The sequence below is a fragment of the Choloepus didactylus genome, chromosome 8 (assembly GCF_015220235.1).
Source record: "Choloepus didactylus isolate mChoDid1 chromosome 8, mChoDid1.pri, whole genome shotgun sequence".
NCBI classification, from domain to species: domain Eukaryota; kingdom Metazoa; phylum Chordata; class Mammalia; order Pilosa; family Megalonychidae; genus Choloepus; species Choloepus didactylus.
In genome coordinates, this window is record NC_051314.1 from 132,488,390 (window position 1) to 132,507,967 (window position 19,578).

Consider the following 19,578-nt stretch of genomic DNA (forward strand, 5'->3'; position numbering starts at 1 on the left):
TACAGACTTGCCCGCACACTTGAGGCTCGTCTCTGGAAGGGAAGGCAGTAGACACCTGCGTTCAACATCTCGTTCACTGAAGTGGGTGCAGATTGCTGGCCATAAGGATCTCAGTCTGCCACACCTGTCCTTTAGATAAGGGGGGTCAGCCCTTTCGGTCAGGTAGGGGCTGGAGGCTGGGGTAAGGGGGAGATAGGATGGACTGAGGGAGCTGTAGAAGGGTTTTCAGCAGTTGAGGGAGCTGGCAGACCTGGGTTCTGGAAAGCTCTCTCCAGGGTCCGGGAGGGCAGAGGGATTGGAGACAGGTTACTGTGTGGCCTCAGGGGTTACAAAAGCAAAGGGGTGGGCGGCTCCTCCTTGTTCCACCCCCTCCCAACCTCTGCCACTTCTGCACCCTCCCTTCTCCTTCGAAAATCAGGGATTCAACCATTTAACAAGCTGGGCGTTGAGGAGGGCTTTGCAGAAATGGGCTCATTTATTCTAGCACTCGTGGCATGAAGCAGCTATTGGGATCCCATGTCTACCCAGGTGCAACGTGAGGCAAAAAAAAGAACCTCAGGAGGCCCCCCAAAGGAGCTTCGCCCAGATCCCCCAGTTTTCATCTGCTCCTGGGGAGGCCAGTCTTGCTTGGCTGTGGCACCTCCCTCATTGAGTGTTGCAGAGGTCAACAAACGAACAAGTGAATAAATGAAGGGAGGGCTTTGAAACTTTCCTGGTGAAGAAAAAGAAACAGCTAGCTTAATTCTAAAGAAAAATCTCGGAGAGGAGGTGTACAGTTAAAAGCGAGCCTTGCCAGGAGCGTGCGTTCCTCTAACAATGAAGACGACACCCCCACCGCCCCCACCCACCTGGGGCCTCCGCTCATCCAGGGGCAAGGCTGGGGTCACAAGGAGGGTGATTCCCAGCCCCCGGCCCTGCGCCCGCTCCTGCCCTTTGTCCCCACAGCCCCAGAGCTCTCTGCAGTAGGTGCCTCCAAGCTCCTCTGAATTAACACATCACAGGATGGGAGCAGAGAAAGGCTGGAAATCCTCTGTCCCTCCCCTGCTGCCAGAAGCCCGTGAGCAGCTAGCTGTGTGCTCCAGTTATGCCTTCTCCATTAGACACCACTAATTTCCATGATTACTGTTCTGTCTAAAAGACATCCTAATGTAATGCAATTTACATGATCTCTGCTTGGTGTCGGGTACCAGTGTGCTCTGATATTCCATGGGATGGGCCCTTCCCAGATGCCCACCGCTGCCCTGCCCGCCGGTTCAGCTCTGCTGCCTGGTTGATTCCTGGGATGCAGGAAGGTGCTTCCAGGAATGCCACTGCCAACCCCTCACCACCTGCATTCTCTCTCTCTGCTCTCTCTCTCTCACAACCTCCCACCCTCTCCGTGTACTTGTCCCTCCTTCCCTCCTCTTTCTCGTCCTCCACCTCTCCTCCTGCCATCCGCCTCAATGACCTTCCCCAACAATTCCCTGCTCCGTCTTTATCTTCTCACATGATGTTCTGTAATTGCCTTGCTCTCCAGGACCAGAGACAGGCCCACTGGGCAGCCCACTCCTGTCTTCCCAGTCCTCTAGCCAGCAGGAAAATGAACTTCCCCTGTAGGAACAGTGGTTTCTAAGAACCTAGTAATTAGCTGTCTACAAGAATCTTAAATCCAACAAAATTTAGACACAACAACCCGCGTGCTATCACCAATCTCAATTTGTACGAGCCAGATCCCATCTGAGAGAGTCTTGAGATAGTCACACTGCTTATTACTACCCAGAGGATAGGCATAAAGGGCCTTAGAGACAGGTAAAAGGTGAGCTCAAAGTTCTAGAACCTTCAACTTCTTCCAGACACCTGGGCTTGCCTTCTCCTCTGTCCCGTCCCACCCCAAAATTGAACCTGTTACCCGTACCCAGCCAGGAGGGAGGCAGATCAGCTCTAGACAGTAGAACAGGCACAGTTCATTAAATCCTCCCCATAACCCTCTGGTTATCCCGTTTTATGGGTGGAGAAACTGAGGCACAGAGAGGTTAAGTTACTTGCCTAAGGTCATCCACCTCCTAAGTGGCAGAGGTAGGGCTTGAACCCAATCTGTCAACCTCCAGTGGGTATGCTCTTAACCACTACACCATACCACCTCCTTCAACTTGCAATATCTCCAATGATGGAGGTGGATCAGAGCACAGACAATCCAAAAGAGAGAAACATCCAAAACTCATGAGCACGTGAAATAAATCAATATGATGCTTTTGCAGCACATTTTCCTTCCTAATAATGATTTGCTGATGCTAATGTCGATTTGATGGTCCACCTTCTCAGCACATGCCAGCCACGGAGGGACGGCTCACGGCAGTCAGAAGGGCAGACCAGCAGACATCCTGGGTGGACAAGCGGGAGAACTTCTCTAGGAGGACGAGAGGAGAGCCCTATCTCCCAATCTCGTCCCCAGCGGCTGGGAATTTGAAAGGGGGAAATTTACCATATCTGTATAATTTAGGGTTGAAATTAGGGCTTCCAACCCTGACAGTACATTCCCTTCTGGATGATCAGCCTTGCTTGGCTCTGAGGATTTGGACATGAGAGATTTGGTTTGCCACTTCAGGGAAAGAAGGGGAGCAAGATATAACTTAGTCTGGACCAAAATGATTTTGTAAGTAAAAGAAGTCTGATTTTTTTTCCCCACCCTCCTTCCTCCAATACACTCCCAAGACCTCTATGACCAGTAGTTTCCAGCAAATGAGGGAGTGGGCAAAAACAGATGTGTGCACGCACACCTTTTGTACATGTGTGTGTAAGAGAGAGAAAACACCAACATCTTACACTCCAGAGAGTGTAGAGGAAAAAAAACCACTTCTCCCAGGTCCTACCCATGTAGGGATCTGGCCAGGTGCGTCCCTTGGACAACCTGTGGACTAAAATGGAGGAGATGCTGAGAATGGGTGTGGATGGGGTGGGAGGGAGGGGCTGCCACCAGGGTGGAGGGTGGAGGCCGACAAAGAGAAAGAGACCTGAAGCTGGATTGAGGGGCTCATGGGGTGGGAGGGCAGGTGGACCAGTCAGGGTGAAAAGCTGCTTTTTAAAGGGATTCCGTCACCCACCACCCTAGACACACTCTCTCAGGACTGGACCCAAAAAACCCTATTAAGAACCATACAATTGAAGCCCTTGGTGATGAGGGAGCTGGCTGGTTTCTACAGCCAGTGGAGGGCCTGGCGCTGGGCCACCAGGTGGCTTGCCATAGGATGGAGAAGTCAACCAAGAGCCTCCACAGGCAAAGCCTGGGGCATCTGAGGGTGATGCAGGAGGCTTTAACTAACGGCCCAGCCGACCCAATGGACGCTGGTGCAGGGCCCTTGGGAGACGGCCTTGGTCAAGGCATTGAGGGCCCTGTGGGGTTTTTTTCCATCTAAACATACACAAGAAATCCAAGAGAAATGGTGATGGGTGCCGCCCAACTAGGAGGGTGACTGGGTCCCTTTACATCTCGGCCGTTCCCCTGGTGCACGCCAGCCAGCAGCCAGCGCTCAGATTAACCTCTGTGCATTTATCTGGTTTTCAGTTGCTCTCTGCCTGTCTTCCTTTCCATTTTCTCCTCTCTTCAAGCTGTTGCAGACCAAGACCATCTTACCATTTTGTTTCAGGTGCCTCTGGTGGACGAAAAGATTCCAACTCATTCTCTCTTCTCACCTCCCCACCTCTACCCATCTTCCTCTCTCTCCTCCTGCTCCATACCTGAGTAACGTTTGGTTACCCCATTTTCTAGGCTAGAGGCAGAAGCTTCCTGGATTCTGCTCTTGTTCCTGTTTCTCTCCCTTCTCTTCCTTGTCACCCCTCCCCTTCCCTTCTGAGACAGCTCTGCTCACAGAGATGGTATTTGAAGCTAGAGACATTCCCCCCAGTGTTTTCCAAAATCTAATTTTAAAACCACACATATTTATAGTTCATTGAGGTCTTCATTCTCCGCGCCCCCCACCCCCACCCCCCAGTCAGTGTTCTCTATTTGCTGTATGAATGATATCTGAGAACCTGGGAGGGAACTGGTTGTTTCCTGCTCACGGCACGTGACTTAAATGGGAGAGAGCCTCAAAGCCTCTGCTATAGTCAAAAAAATGCTCTGGGAAGCCAACGGGAAAGCCATGATTTCAGGCTGACCCTCACCTAACCCACGCCCTGGCCAACGTCAGCTTTGCAGGCCTGGCTGTCCAAAGTCGCAGTGGTGGCATTTCTGTTTTCTTTTGGCAGAAATGCCTGGGAACTGAGAGGCCCTTTTCCCCATGACCTGACCTCCTACACTAAGAATAACAGCCCTAGGACGGCATGTCTTGCAGTCCCTCTGGAAAGCGGGCATAGCTGGGGTGTAGAGAGGTGAAGGGCGCTGGGTAGAGCTGGGGGAGAGGGGGGTGGGAGAACACAGACCCCCATCTCTTGTGCATAAGAAATAAAAAGGGAGAGCCGGCAGCCACAAGAGAGCTGGACAGAGAGGAAGACTCTTAGCAAACCCACTTGCTCATCTCTAGAATCCCATCTCCTAGAAGCCCACTACTGGTGTAGGAAAATGCTGATCCTGCTGAGCAAATATATTCCAGCCCCATCTTGTCCCCTTTGCAGAATATTCCCTTAAAAAGTAAAGGATATAATGTTCTATTTTAAAGAAAGCAAATCTCTTTAGTACTGGGTCCTTTCCACACCGTGGGGAATGGGACCGTCCCGTGCCTGGGATTTCCTGAACTGTTGACGTCCAGCCCGAGCAGTCACGGAGCATCCCAGAGAGGCAATTGGTCGAGACCCAAGAAACCCAACACTGCTTTGTAAAGAACCCTCCCACCTAGGACTCCTGGGACCCGCTAGGGAGTCTGACACTGCTTTTTCCTTTGTTGACCAGTTGTCCGAGTACCTCCAGAAGTTCTTCAAGAACATTCGTTGTTCCTGTTCTCCACATATACTATAAAGCAAATAGAATCCATGAGTACAGGACGAAGTGGTGACGCCAGGACACTGGTTTTCCTTTTCCATGTCAGAATCTCTCTTTCATGGCACCACTTCGTCTTCCTAAGAAGACCGTGTGTGCATACCCTCCACCAGCCTCCTCTGTCAACCCTCCCTCAGGAAAGACTTCCATAATCTCATTCACTTTGGGATATAAATGGGTGACACCCCTTCTCAGTGGCATTTGCATCTCAGCAGGACTCTGTAACAGAACAGTTGTTGGGAGAGGAGCCTGGGAGGTTGCTTTGGGGGCACCCCTGACAGCACTGTTTGGGGTCCCAGCCTACATTGCCAAGCTATGAGAATCCTCTTTCTCTGTCTTCTCGCCCCTAGTAAAGCTTTTGCCAGGTAGCACTGCCCCTGGAAACACCAGAACACGTCCAGTGCAGGAGCAAAGGCTACCCTGACTTGTTCTACATGGAGTTCTGCCTATTATAAAAATTGTTTCAACATTTGGTCATCTTGTGACTTCTGAGCTTTACAAGAGCCAGCTCTGAGCCCAGATGACCCGGCCGCTCATCTGGGCCACCCAGACTGCCATGGTCTTCAGGGCCTTTTAATCTCTCAGCATCACCTGTAGGACCACAGCCCGTTCACCTCTAGGAGGTCACATGCATGTGCTTCTCTCCCTCTAGAAAGGCCCTGCTGGTGGAGGGTGTGGGAAAGTCTGCACGTGGGCTGAAAAGAGACCAGTGTACCCCCAAGCCTTTTCAGCAGGGCCCCCCACTGCCCATCACGCCCACTCCCGCCCCGCCGGGAAGTGGAAAGGGCCTCTGCGAAGGAGGGTGGCGAGGCGGGAAGGTCTGTAGGATGGGGGACTGTGTGGCCAAGGGAAAGTGGGGCCGGAGGGCTGGGCTAGACACGTCCCTGCCGCTCCCCTCCCTCCTGGGCTCCTGGCCCCGGTGTGGGCTCCCGGAACTCCAGCAGCAGCTCCCAGAGGCCTGAACAGTGATTCTGATGGTGATGTTGCTCTGTGCTTGTCTGTCTAATATTCCTTTTTAATCCCCATCCTGCCTGCCCCTCCCTTTATGTAGGGTTACTTTAGTGATCCCTGGAATGTTTTTGACTTCCTCATCGTAATTGGCAGCATAATTGACGTCATTCTCAGTGAGACGAATGTGAGTATAACTCTGCTCTCCCCAGGAAACCTCCTCCTTCCTTCCTTCTCTGCCTTCTCTGTTTCCCTCTCTCTTTTTCTCTCTCTCACTCTCTCTTTACCTCCTTTTATTATTATTTTTTTAATTTCCTGTTTTTAACCCCCCTCCAGTCATGCATTTTATTGAACCTGCCGTCGTCCTCCTGGGGAAAAAAAGTGGAAGCTTCTCCTCTTTTTTTCCACTTGTCCCAGCTCTGCCCTGCTGTGCTGGCCCCAAGTGCACAGAGCTGAGCCGGAGGGAGCGGGCGTGGAAAGGCTGCAGGCCCCCCTCCCAGGCGGCCACGTCCGAACGTACCCTGAACTAACCCAGCTTTTGTCAGGCCTCTCCACCCCGTGAAACCCAGGTTACCCAGGTTTGAGCCGCCAGAACTGTAGAGTGGTAAGAGAGTATTGAATATGCCCACGTAACCTCTTTCTTTTCTCATTTTTTTCTCTTCTCTCCCTTCTTTCATGCTTTTGTTTTTGTTTTGTTTTTTTTTTTTTCATTTTTCCTCTTCCTTTTTGTTTTGTTCTCCTTTGTTGTTGCTTTTTTTTTTTTTCTCCTTCTTTGTTGTTGCTTTTTTTTTTTTTTTAATTTCCTCCCTCTCTCCCCTCTCTCTCTTCTCCCCGGCTTCTCTGCCCCATGCAGCACTATTTCTGTGATGCATGGAATACATTTGACGCCTTGATTGTTGTGGGTAGCATTGTTGATATAGCAATCACCGAGGTAAACGTAAGTACATGGCGTCTGTACCTAACTGTCCGTGCCTGCTCTAACACTCATTTGTCTTTCCCCATTGTTTTTTTTTTAATTCATTTTATTTTCTCCTCCCCACCTCCTTAGTTTCATTTAGTTTTTTTATTTAATTCTTTGTTTGTTTAAATTGGTTTAAAGGATTTTTTGTTCTTTTCACTTTATTTTGAAAAGTTTGGGCTCTTTTATTTTTTTTAACTTTGGGAACGAGTTAGGACTCCCCCTTTCCTTTTAAGTTCTGATTGCTGCATCTTTTCTCTCTCCCCTTATAATCAGTCTGGCATGACTCACACTGTATAGGAGGATGCAGCTCTGGGAATGAATCATGGAGTGAGAAAAAGAAAGGATATTTGAAACTTCTGGGAAGCTGCTGGGGCAGGGACCCAAACCTCTTCTAACCCCACCACCCCACCTTCACCTCCAGACCTCTGACCCTCCCTTTCTTGCCTTTCCACTAGCACAGCATCTTGGAAAGCTGCTCTCACAAAGTGGAACACCCAGAGTTAAGGCTATGACTTTGCCTGCATCGTCAGCCTCAACCTTCCCTCATCCAAGAACCCCAACCCCCATTAGATTCACATTGAACAGGCTTCATCTCCATTTAACATCAGCAGCCTATGCAGTCAGCCTGGCCCCTCCAGCTCATTCCAGAGAGAAGAGGAGAACCAGTTATTTTAGGACTCCTTTCTATACCCCTCCTCTCTGGAGAAGCTAAGGAGCCAGGTGGTTGGGTGATCTACTGAGAGCTCCTCGAGTGGGTCTTTCCTCCCGGTTGCTGTGAAAGCAGACTCCGTGTGAGCACTTCACTCCCACAATCCCACCACAGTAACCTGCCCTTTGCACCTGCCCTTGACCCCCTCACAATTCTGCCCCTGGCTCCCTGGCCTCAGACAGGGCCCCGATCCCTGCACTTCAAGGACCCCTGCCATGCCCCCCACCCCAAGAGTTGCCTCCTCCTATACAGTTCCTACCAGTTCCTGCACATGTCTTTTTGTTACCTGGCATGTTTAAATCTTCTCTCTTTATCAATAGGCAAGCCCTCTTGCGGTTAGTCTTTAACATGTGTTGTTTTATTTATTTTTGTCATTATTTTTCCTTAATCAAGAGACTTGGTAATGTTTGCACAAACCTTTTGATGCACTGAACCATTGAATAACAGCACGGAGCAGACGCTTTAGAGTTTTGATCTGAGATGTTCGAAAATACCCCACCTACCATCTCCCTCATGCATCCTCCCCCTCCTGCTCTCCACTCCATCCTCTGCTCCCAATCAGTTGATTTGAGATGTTATCTGATCTGCCTGATTCGCCCTGATTAGAAGCCCCTGCCTGACCCTTTCCCATTAGCCTCTCACCCCCTCCCTGCTCTTCCTATAGTTCCAGGTCCAGCTGCCCCTCTGCTTCCAAGATCTCTAGGGTGTCTTTGTCTCATAGTGTGTGAGTGTGTGTGTGTGCACGTGTGCTTGTGTGTCTGTTTTACTTATTCCAGTAAATCCTCAGTCCATAGAAACCTCAGACCATCAAAAATCAGTCTTTCTGCACCTGTTCTGTGCCTCCCCACCACCAGCACTCCCAATATTGCAGGTTGTTAGAGCCCTACACTGTACCCCAGGTGCTAGTCAAGCCCATTAGTTACACACTCCTATCTAAAGGCCAGGACCTCTGGGCTTGGTGCAGGGCCACGTGGTGCTCTGAATTGGGAGAAGTCAGGAAGGACAGGAAATGCCTTTGGAGGGCTTTAGTTAGACAGAGAACAGCATGGATCCATATGAACTATGTGTCAGGGACTCAGAGCTCAATGCAGGAGGACACCAGAAGTTGACCATAAGCTGCTCCCCTGGAAGCAGGGAGGACCCATTGCACCCTCAGGGGCTCCTTGGGGGTGCTTCTCACTGTCCACAAGGTCCATAGCTCACTTGACCTGCCTTTTTCTCCCAAACTATTCATGTTTTTCAAAGGAAAAACAAAAACATTTTGTAGGGTATAAAGTTTCTGCAAAAAAAGCTGGCTAGGTTGGGAGGTAGAGAGTGGGGGTGCGGGACAAGAAAAGAACATGAAAATGATCATGGGGGCCTTAGATTTGTATGGTGATTTTCTATTGACAGTTCACTTTTGCATTCATTAACTCTTTTAACTATTAACCACCACATGAACTTGACAAGAAAGAATTATTATTGCCAATTTACAGTGCTAAAGGAGAGGGTAGAGTAGAGAAATTAAGTGCCTTCTCAGAGCCACTAGCTAGAACCCAGGCCCCTGCTCCTGGGCCAGCTCACTGTCCCCCATGCCAGAATTCTTGTCCCCTTAACCCTTGATATCCTTTGATAAACATAGAAATCTCATGTGTCCCCTCCCATGTACTCCCGCAAGCCAGAATTTGTTTAAACCTTACTTTCTGTGATTTAGATTTTAAATAGCCATAGTGGGATTTTGTTGTGTTTTTTTTTTCATTTTCTAAGTTAAAAAAGTGTTTCCCAGCCTACCCTCAGAGATCCTGGCACCCATTTCTGCTCCCAGCCCCATTCCTCTCACACTATGATGCCCTTTACACGACAGACCAGAGAGGGATTGAGGATTTGAGGTGCAAAAATTATACTGAAAGACAGTGTGTGTGTAATTGGGGGCAAAAGGCAGTGTCCAGAGACCCCACATGTAGGTCAGAACTACTTTCTCCCCCCTCCCACCCAACTCACGTCTCCTGAATGGCAGGAACAAACGTGACGTCACCTGGGTAGGAAGGCAGGGTGGGCGAGTCCTCAAACTGGGGCGTTGCTGAGTTCTGCTGCTGCTTCTTGCTGTAGTTCTTACACTACAAGTGTTACCAAATGCTCTAAGACTTGGTTTCCTCATCTGTGAAAGAGATATGATGCTATTTACAGCAGTGTGCTTCAAAGCTGAAATAAGAGTATCTACGTAAAAACTCTGCAAACTGTAAAGCACTACTGAGTGGGAGAGGCTGTGGCACCCAAGCAAATGCCATTCTTTGCAAAACCACCTGCTGGAATAACTAGGAGGGCTTGGTCTCTAACCAAGACCATTTCATTAGTCTAATTATAACTTACTACCCACAGGCACTGTTAGAGTCCTTGTTTCCCAGTTATGATTAGGTTCTTGAAGACAGCCAGACCAAAGCAAACACAAGTTTATGGACCACTGCCCATAGTTCTGAAGCCTCAATAGGCCTGTTCCAAAAGCACAGTTCTGGCATAACCCTGCACCCAGATAGCAACCAAAATTATGACTGACGAGTTACATGAGTAATAATGCAGTCTCTTAACCAGTTGGGTTCTGCGTTTAGCTTCCCTGCAGCTTACGGGTAGCTTCCCTGCAGCTTACGGGTCTAGATACTCTGTGATTGCAGGGAAGTTTACAGCTCCAGGATTTTCTTCCCAGTCCCATGGGTTTAGAAAGTCCTACACCCCTGGTCCTACTCCAGGCCTCCCCATATTTTTCTAGTTTTAGTGTCATCATGAGACATACTTCCAGACATACATTCTATTTGGAAGGAATCAGCACTTCTAGCCTCAGAGGAATCCAGGAGGGCTTTTCACCTGTAACCCCTCATCCTTGATTTTTTAAACCTACAGAAATCTACTCTAATCACACTCATACCTGCCTTATTCATCCCAACTGCCCTCCAAACGCTCCCCCTGCTGAAGCTCATCTCCCTTCAACATTCCCCCTTAAGCTCCTTCTCTTTCCTCAGTGCCTTCACCAGGCTGTGTGCCTCTCCCTCTTGGGAAAGGGATTTCCCACCAATCCCGGAAAGTATCGTCCCTCCATTCCACAGCATTTGTAGCATCCCTCTGCCCCACTCCATGTGTCAAGCGCTAGTGTTGGCTCTTGGGATAGATACGTCAGTGGACAAAACAATAACCCCTGCACTCATGGTTTTGCAGTTTAGAGAAGAATATCGGACAATGAGCAATGCAATAAAACAGTATATAAGGAAATTATACCGTGTGTTAGACGATGATAAGTGCTTTGGGAAAATATAGTGCCAAGTAAGGGAGATCAAAGGTGCTGGAGAGCAGAGAAGATGGGTACTGTTTTAAATAAGATGGGATTACTGAGAAGCAGGCATTTGAACAAAGCCATGTAGTGAGGAGTTGCCCGTGCAGGTATCCGGGAAAGAGCTTTTGAGGCCAAAGGAGCACCTATTGTGGCTGGTGCAGACTGAGCTGGGGGGGCGGGGGGGCGATAGTCAGAGAGGTAACAGGAGACCAGACCTTGGCTTCTTCTCTGAGCAAGATAGGGAGACCCCGGCGGCATGTGATCTGAATTACATGCTAAAAGGACCGCTCCAGCTGTCTGTTGGGAATAGTCAGTAGCAGTCAAGGACAGAAGCAAGGAGATCACTTGGAGGAGAGCAGTGAACCTGGTGGGAGACGGTGGCAGCTTGGAACATGGTGGTAGCTGCACAAGCGGTGAAAACTCCATCTGTCTTGAAAGTAGAACTAGCAGTATTCCCTGAAAGACCGGATGTGGGTGAGGGAGAAAGAGGTGTCCAGATGACTGCGAGGTTTTGGCTTGAGCACCGGAAGGGTGGCTCGGCAGCAGGGCGTGTTGGCTGAGGAAGATGCTCGGGTTTGGATGAGTCTAATGGACGTGCGAGTGGCGATGTCAGGGAGGCAACTGGACACACAAGTCTGAGGCGGGTGTGGAGTCCTCAGCATCCAGATGCTATTCAAAGCCAGGAGGCGGGGGAAAGTCCCCAAAGGAGGGAGGGAGACTGAGGAGAGAAGAGGATGGAGCGGGGCTCCAGCATGAAGAGGTCAGGACGGCACGTGCCCAGAGCTGCTTCACGGTCAAATTTCTCTTCATTCTGGGAGATGCCTCTGAGCAGCTGCCGGAAGTGTCTAGAAGGAGATAAAATTTCCCGCAGTGTAGACTTATGCTGAAGTCTGCTTTAGCATCCAAGACTTAGCCAAGCAAGCTGTGCTTCTCCTCTCCATCCTGATGCATCCCCTTGTTCTAAACCTGAGGCATATCTTCCTGGGGGTACCCTGGGTGGTGAGAATGCAAGACCACGTCAATTGAAGGAAGCTTTCAGGCCTTCCTTTACTTCTTGGGTCTGAAATTATATTTTCCAGAGGGACCCAGAGCTTTTACCCTTGAGATTGTTAATGAAATTTCTTAGAGCCTCAAAAATGTTCCCTCATCCATCCCCAACTGGAACCAATTTAGGTGCCTGAGCCACCAGCCTTCCCCAACACTCCTCTTTTTCCCTTCTGTATTGTAAAGTATATTTCACAATAGAAAGTGCTCAGGGCCTGGATCCTTGCATAATGGCTAGAGAGAAGTATTTCCAAATTGTGAATTAAGAAGCCTGGGTTCTGTTCCAGCTCCTGTACTATTAAGCCAGGTGACTTGGAGTAATTAACACCATCCTCTGGGTCTCGGTTTCCTCAAACACAAAATGAGGTGAGTAGGTTGAGACGGTCTCAGAGGACCCTTCCCACTCCAGGATGCCATGACTCTGAAATGGACAGTTTCAGATAGTTTGAGACAGATGCTTTGTTGCCAGAGTCTAGACAGGCATTTCCTTTAACAGAGTCTCCAGGGCCTGGTGGGGATCTGCTCATTGGCTTTGGTGTGGCATGAGTGGACATTCTCCAGAGGAGAGGCCCGAAAGGGACGTTCAAGCAGAGGATCTGGCTCAGAGACTGTGGGAGGGGAAGGGACGTGACCCTGAAGAGCATCTGGGGAAGGTTCAGAGGGAGAAAGAGCTGAAGGATTTACTTAGGGACCAGCATGTTAGTCCATAGACATGGTCAGGGCGGGCAAATAAAGTTAAGGAACAAAGGTGACCTCAGCTGACTTGGAGCAAGGCGGGGGCAGGGAGAAGGATGAGAGGAAAAGGAAGACAGGATGATACTCTTTGATGAACAAATGCTGTGCGTCAGGCATCCTGGTGGATTAAATCCTCAGAAGGCTGGTCCTCCACGCGAGGACACTGCCGCTTAGACAGGGCAGTTTGCCCAAGGTCACACAGCTAATCCCAAGGTCATATAGCTAATGGGTGGCAAGTCTGAGATTCAAATGCATTTCCGTTGAAGAGCTGACCCCTGCATTTCTGCAGAGCCCCCTGGATACATCCTGGGTCAGGCTGGCCAGGACTTTGCAAAGGGCAGGACTCAGTGGGCCTTCCAGCAATGTGGCCGGGTGACCTGGGACCAAGCTCTTACCTGAACTTCTCTGTGCTTGTTGAGGCTGCCCATGTCTGGCCAAGGGAGTCCAAATGTCCTTGGAATGCTCAGGCAGAAAGCAGCCGGCACACCCAGGATCGATGCATCTAATTAGTGGGGCTCAGGAGACAAGAGCAAAGAAGTACAAAGCAACCGCCACTGCCCTTGCCCAAGTGACAGCTCGAGAACGGAAGTGGGAGGAAGAGAGCCTGAGGAGGGGCTGGGATGGGGCTCAGCTGCCAGAAGCGTCCAGGGGGCTGGGCCTCTGAGTCCTGTGGCCCTGACTCCGCATTCCCCTGAGTTCCTGAAGCCAGTGGTGCCTCTCCACCATAGACTCACAGGCCCAACTTCCAGTAAAAGTAGTAAAGTAATACAAGAAATAAAGTGTGTTTGGCTCCTGCTCTGGCCTTAGGTCCGGGAGTGCTGGAGAAAGGCAGGCAGTCCTGAGTCATGGAGAGAGCTGCCGGCTGCACAGCCACCCCCACGGGGCTGAGTCGCAGAAGTGGCTGCACAGCTCCAGTCTTGCTCCCATCCTCCGACCCATGGCAGCAGGCCTGGCTCTCTCTGAGCCTACCTTTATGCCCCAAACCACAGCAGGCACGAGGAAGGCCAGGCAAGTGGAGGGTGGAGATAGAGAGGCGCTGTCAGAAAGCACACTTGTCCGAGAACATTAGGGCTGCACGTGGCTTTGGAGACCATCTAGCCCAGGCTGGTATCTGATTATTCCACCAGCAGGCCTGGAATATGATAGGGCCTGGGATATATGAATCTTATAGATGAGCACACAGAGAGCCAGAGGCAGGAAATCCACTTGCTGACACTCAACGTGGCTTTCTAAAAGCAAGGCCAGCCCAGATCCTGGCCCTGACACCCAGTCTTGTGGGTTTAAATAGCATGGACTGGCTTGAGCAGGTGGCCTGGCCAGTGACCGTCTGATGACAGTGGTCGGTGTGGCCTGCTCTACTTCGAAGGTAGATGGATTAAATCGGGATTGGTGGTGTCAGAACGAGCCGGCTGGGGGAAAGATTGTCCTTGACATGTCTCTGCACCTCCGTTTCCTGTTGCTGGCTCCCGCCTGCTCTTGCCCTTGGAGCTTCCTCCTGGCTTCTTCCCACTTTCAGCACCACCTCCGACCCCTCCACCGATACCAATGCCACCAAGGTGTCTTGTCTCAAGGCAAAGTGATTCCAAAACACTAACTCATACTCAGATGGTAGTAACGCAGTACGCTCTCTCTCCGGGAAGTCATTTGACTTTTCAAGAGAAGAAGGTAAGGCTGAGCCTAAAGGTTTTCTAATGTAAGGCTTTGGGGATGGATACCTGAGTGGGAAAGATAGTTTTGTTTAGGTGCCTCTCCTCCCTCAACTCTTCTAGTTGTTCTACAAAGGCTGTTTTCTACTCTGCTTAGAAATAAAGCTGGCCTCAAGAGGTTCAGCACTCATTCCTGAAGTGGGGCAAGGTGTCTGGGAGTGGAGGGCCAGCAGCCCCCCAGATCTCTCCAGAGCGAGGCTTGCTGTGTGGACAGCGACGAGACGACGAGGGGCACTGTGGGGTCAGATGTGATAGGAGAACAGGGAGATGGGCCTGAAAAAGTGGACCCATACAGCAAGTTTTCCCAAAAGCCTTTGCCTTGAGAAGCACACGGCAGGCTTGACCCAAGAGTCCATGGGAACCAGTTTTCTAGGGACACTCTGATTTGGGTTCTTAACCCAACTGCATTAGACTGCCTGAGAGTCTGACACAGCTCTCACAGGTCCAGGCTCCCCGGCCCTCTGCCTTCTGACCAAGGGCCCCTCACTTTTTGTTTCCCTCTGTGTTCTTTCTCTTCCCTCATTCTTATCTTTGCAACACACATTCAACCCTCTCCCTTGCCCCCATGGCACAATTCTTTCCTTAATGTAGAAGTGTGGCAGGAGGCTGTCACCACACACCCCTTGGTTTGCCCAGACGGCCAACTGCATCCTAGCCAGCGTCTGGTACTTCAGTTCTTACAGGCTGAGCCAGCCTCTGCTGATGTATTTGCCAGAAGGATTCCAGAGCAAAGGGACCTAGAAGTTTCCATGAGCTAGTAAAGAGGGTGCGCAGAAAAGCTATACCTCAAGCAGGCTCTAAAATACCCACAATGCCAGAAAAGTATAACTGCTTCTCTTGGCACCCAGTCACTCTCCTAGTTACTGCTCCTACCCAGAGAATCATCTCCTTTTGTTTTGTTAAAAAAAAAAAAAAAAAAAACTCTAAAGAAGACTCTCTCTCTCTCTCTCTCTCTCTCTCTCTCTCTCTCTTTCTAGCATATGGAATTCTTTGATGTTGTTAGCACTGCTGACAAGCTGATTTCATTCTTTTCTTCTTCACGGTGTTTCCTGTGTTTGTTTGTTCGAATGGCTGGCTCCCAGCTGTCCTTCCCTGGAGAAGATAAAACTACTGTGGCTATTTTGCAATCGGTCTTGTTTAGCGTGTGTCTCCGGCGGTGACAGCACCTGAGGAGCCGCTGTGTTGCAGGGGTCTTAGCCAACTGACCCCTGAGGCTTGAGCTGCTTCCAGCCGCAGGAGCTGGTCACTGTGCAGCTGATAACAGGCTGCTCAGAGCTGCGGTCCTTCCCTGATGTACACAAAAAGACAGGAAGAGCAAGGGGGAGACAGGCTCTGAGCTCTCCGTCTTCCCCTTGGGGTCAAAGACCCCCCCTCCCCAGGCGGGGTTCTGAATGGAGTATTTCAACCATGTTCTTGTTGCTACAAAGGTACAAGAAGGGCCCTTCTCCTTCTAGCTGGACTTTCACTTTGGAGAAACCACTGGGTTATAGCACAGGGATGCAGGGCGGGAAGGTGTCTGTTCTTTGTCCTCCCCACCTTCCCATCTTTTGCTTTACTCTTTTGTTCCTGCCCTTTCCTTTCCAGTTCTTTTGCCTCTCTTGTAATTCCTGTCTTGCTCTACTTAACCCTCCTCCCTCACCAATCCATTTCCATCTCTCCATCCACACCAGAACCAAAATGGAAATTCTACTTTAAATTGCTTAGCAAGTACTACCCATAGTTCCTTCATTTGCTTCTAAATCTGAAAGCCATTGACATTTACCCTTAGCTACTTTATATACCAGTTGACTAGTGCTTATATAAACCTTGCATCTCTCTTGGCAAGTAACATCTCCATTGAATGTGAAAAGCCTTACAGTTTAAAACTTGCTTTGCTTTGGACGCCTTGACGTTCCTTTTCCCGGCTGCCATCTTTGGGCACTCTGAAGTTGAACATCTCCTGACTCCTCCACTCTGTAGGGCCACACTTCGGTTCCTGGGACATGCAGTTCTCCTGGTGAGATGAGGAGAGAAGAGGATAACAGGGACCCTCTCTCTTGGCCCATCCTTGCTGGCTTCTGGCCCTGAAGTCTCTAAAAGCCCAAACTCCTGCCATTCCCAGTTCTCACTGCACCAGCCTATAAACTCCCAGTCTATAAACTCTGGTGTCACCACAACAAAACGCCGACCCCTCACGCTTCCATCACCCGATGACACTCTCCCACTTGAATCAGCCAGCCCGTCTGGCTCATCAAGATGAGTTGAGATTAAGGCAGTGGCAGTAGAGAAGCAGAGCTTGGGTGGGAGTGTGTTCTGGCCCAGATCTTCAGGAATTTATCTCAGATTGACTTCCTAACTTCTAGACAAGAGACTCCCTCTTTCCCCCCCAAAAAACAACAAACATTTCCAAAATCTTTTCTTGGGAAGAGATTTCCCAAAAAAGGCAAGGATTCTATAGCAGGTAGCTAGTAAAAGACTCCCTTCCTTCCACAGCACTGTTTTTGACCCCTGTTGCAGAGGAATGTGGAATTCAGTGGTCCTGATAATATGGCCGCTCGTCTCATGGTTTCTATAGAGCCTATTCATGACTCGGCCAGGAGCCTGCCTTCCCTGGAGGGAATTAGAGGGGATCTTCACTTCTCAAAGTTCATGCATCAAGGAGGCTGCAGCTATGTCTTATGATCCCTTCAAAATGCTCTCCATTTTCTGACCTCAAAAGAATATTCTGGAAGATCATTTGGTTGAGTAGACAAGCCCCTATATCTACTACCCAGCCCCTAAATCCCTAGTAATCCTTCCCCCTTGGCTACACACACACACACATACACACACACACACATCTTTCTTATATAGTTAAGAGCTATTTTAGAACTACCTTTTAATTCTCCAGAGAGACAGTGTAATGTAACAACTGGGAAAAACATTCTACTGATCTCACACCCATCCTCTTGGGAAAATCCCCGCCACCTAGGAGTTCCATTCCCTGAGTCTCATCCCCCAGCATCTTAAACATGGCCTGGAGGAAATTCCCCAGTGAAAAGGAGTAGTGAGTACATTCCAGAAGGAAAGACTTTGTCCACTGAGATGATGCTTCTGGCTTGACCCTGAGCTTATTGAGGATACACATTTTTCCAGAGAATGTCCCTCATGAGCTGCCCAGGGTCATTTCCTGTCATACCAAATGAAGGCAGTCTGCCTGAGTATACAGAGGTAAGTAAGGCGATAGGGTTTTCCTTCCCATCTGTCCTTAGCTGTTATCTGGAACTCCTAGCAAGGGCTCTTTCTGAAAATGCCCCACCCCTGTCTTAATTATGGAAAATAACCTCATTTCCTTTATACCAGTTGCATGAACAAGTTAAGCCAATTTCTCCCAATATCTTGAAACCCTTAAAAATTACCAGATCAGTAGAAAACAAAGATGAAGGAATTGGCTGCTCAAAAATTTACCCTGTGCCTCCCATTAGTGGAGAGACAGGGCTGTGCTAAAACTCGGCCAGAACGCTCCGGGGAGGTAAGCAGCAATGCTGGCTCCCCAGGGAAGGGGGAGGCAAGAAGGATCCAGGCCCATGGGGCATCAGACTTCAGGGAATCCGTCCACCCCTTTCTTCCTCAGGAAGATACAAACTAACTAAAGGGAACTGGGAGCAAACCCTGGTCGGAGGTTGATGGCACAAGTCCTCCAGGCTAGTGACTAATTCTGAATTTAGATCAAGAGATAGAACCGTTGCTAGGCAGCTTCTCAAGGGGCTGTACTGGGTATTCAGGAAAACGTGTCAAGCAGCACAAACACGGTCTTTGAGCTACAAGTGCTTAGCTTAGGACACCACAGACACCCAACCACAGCCAGAATATCTCCGTCCCTAGCACCCCTGGGGATTTCACCTGCAGCTGGACAAGGGCACCGATTGGGAGACTGCGTGGTCCTGCCCGTGTATCTGCGGACCACAGGTTCTCTGAGGAAAGGCTTGTGACTTACGCGGCTGCTGCTTGTTCCCACATAGAAATCACCGCTTGATTGTTTTATTTTATTACTAAGCAGTTGGTACCATTTTCCCCAAGCCAAATGGCTATTTATTTTTGGAACCATGGATCTTGTAAGCCGAGTTCCTCATATGAGAGCAGGGTGGTGTGAGATGTTAAGAGGCAACTCTGCTCCAGCAAGTCAAAAGTGCCCTCTGCTTGGCTAAAGGCCTAAAAAAAAAATTACTCTGCAAGTCTCCACATTGCCCAGCATGAGGCTTTTTGGAGAGCTATTACTACTGGGGTTGGGGAACCCCATGTAGGATCCTGGAAAGCCCCCTTGCTCCCTCTCTCTACTGCCCCCATACCTCCTCCTGGCTTCCTATCTGCTGTTATAGAGACATGTCATAAGGATGATTAAATTAGTACATTACTAAAATAATAATATGTGATCAAGATGATGAGAATGGACTTAAAGCTAAAGCTTGAAGTAAAATATGATTTAAACTAACTTGATCGTAAATGGAGCTGTAAGCAGCAAGAGATAAGGCAAGCAAGAAAATGTTTAAAAATAGCAAATGAAGGATTCTGAATGTTTAAAAGGTAAAACGAAATAAATGGTTTACCTCTTTTTAACAGCTAGGGGTTAGTTCACTCTGGCTGGGTAACTTGGTGGGTTCTCTGAATTGTCTCCATTTTGGACCTACTCAGGATGGGATTGATCCAGAAGACATTCAAGCATTCGCCCAGGGTTCTGGGGAGAAAAGGGCAGCTTTGGTGGTTTTCGGGTTGGCTCTAGGTGGGGAGCAATGCCCAAGCCTCCTGGAAACTATGCCTCCTACCCTGACAGCATATATAATGTAGATTTACCTTCATCTGACCCTCGCATTCCCTCCCCCCAGTGAAGCCCTCAAAACGTAGAACTCCTGACCCAGTAACACAGAAGCACAGGCATTGCTCAGCCTGGAAGGGGAAAGGAGGCCTGACCTCAAGGCTGACTATCACACTGCATTGGAAAACGTGTTTCTGTACTTTCACATGGAATTGTGTGTGTGTTTGTGTGTGTGTGTGTGTTTCTATGTTCTGTCTCAGCCTAGTAGTCAGATTCTAGTGACCCCACAACCTCCAGGCAAGTGGACTGGCCCAGCAGCTGGTCATCCTTAGGAAGCAGAAACTAAGATCTAGAATGCATTCTGTAAATGACCAGAGAAGCATCCCTTCTCTCCCCTGGCCTCACCCTATATCGCCTCCACCACCATTCTCTAAAAAAGGACAGTCTGCCAA

At 49.5% G+C, this 19,578-nt stretch overlaps 1 protein-coding gene across 3 annotated transcripts in view; it reads left to right on the top strand.

Annotated features, from left to right (window-relative positions):
• The window catches only part of CACNA1C (calcium voltage-gated channel subunit alpha1 C), a 647,070-nt gene that overhangs the window by 583,454 nt on the left and 44,038 nt on the right, over window positions 1–19,578 (top strand). For all 3 annotated transcript variants that reach the window (XM_037846263.1, XM_037846264.1, XM_037846262.1), the window contains one exon: window positions 6,753–6,836. In XM_037846263.1, the coding sequence (XP_037702191.1) occupies window positions 6,753–6,836 (84 nt within the window). The remainder of the gene's footprint in view (window positions 1–6,752; window positions 6,837–19,578) is intronic.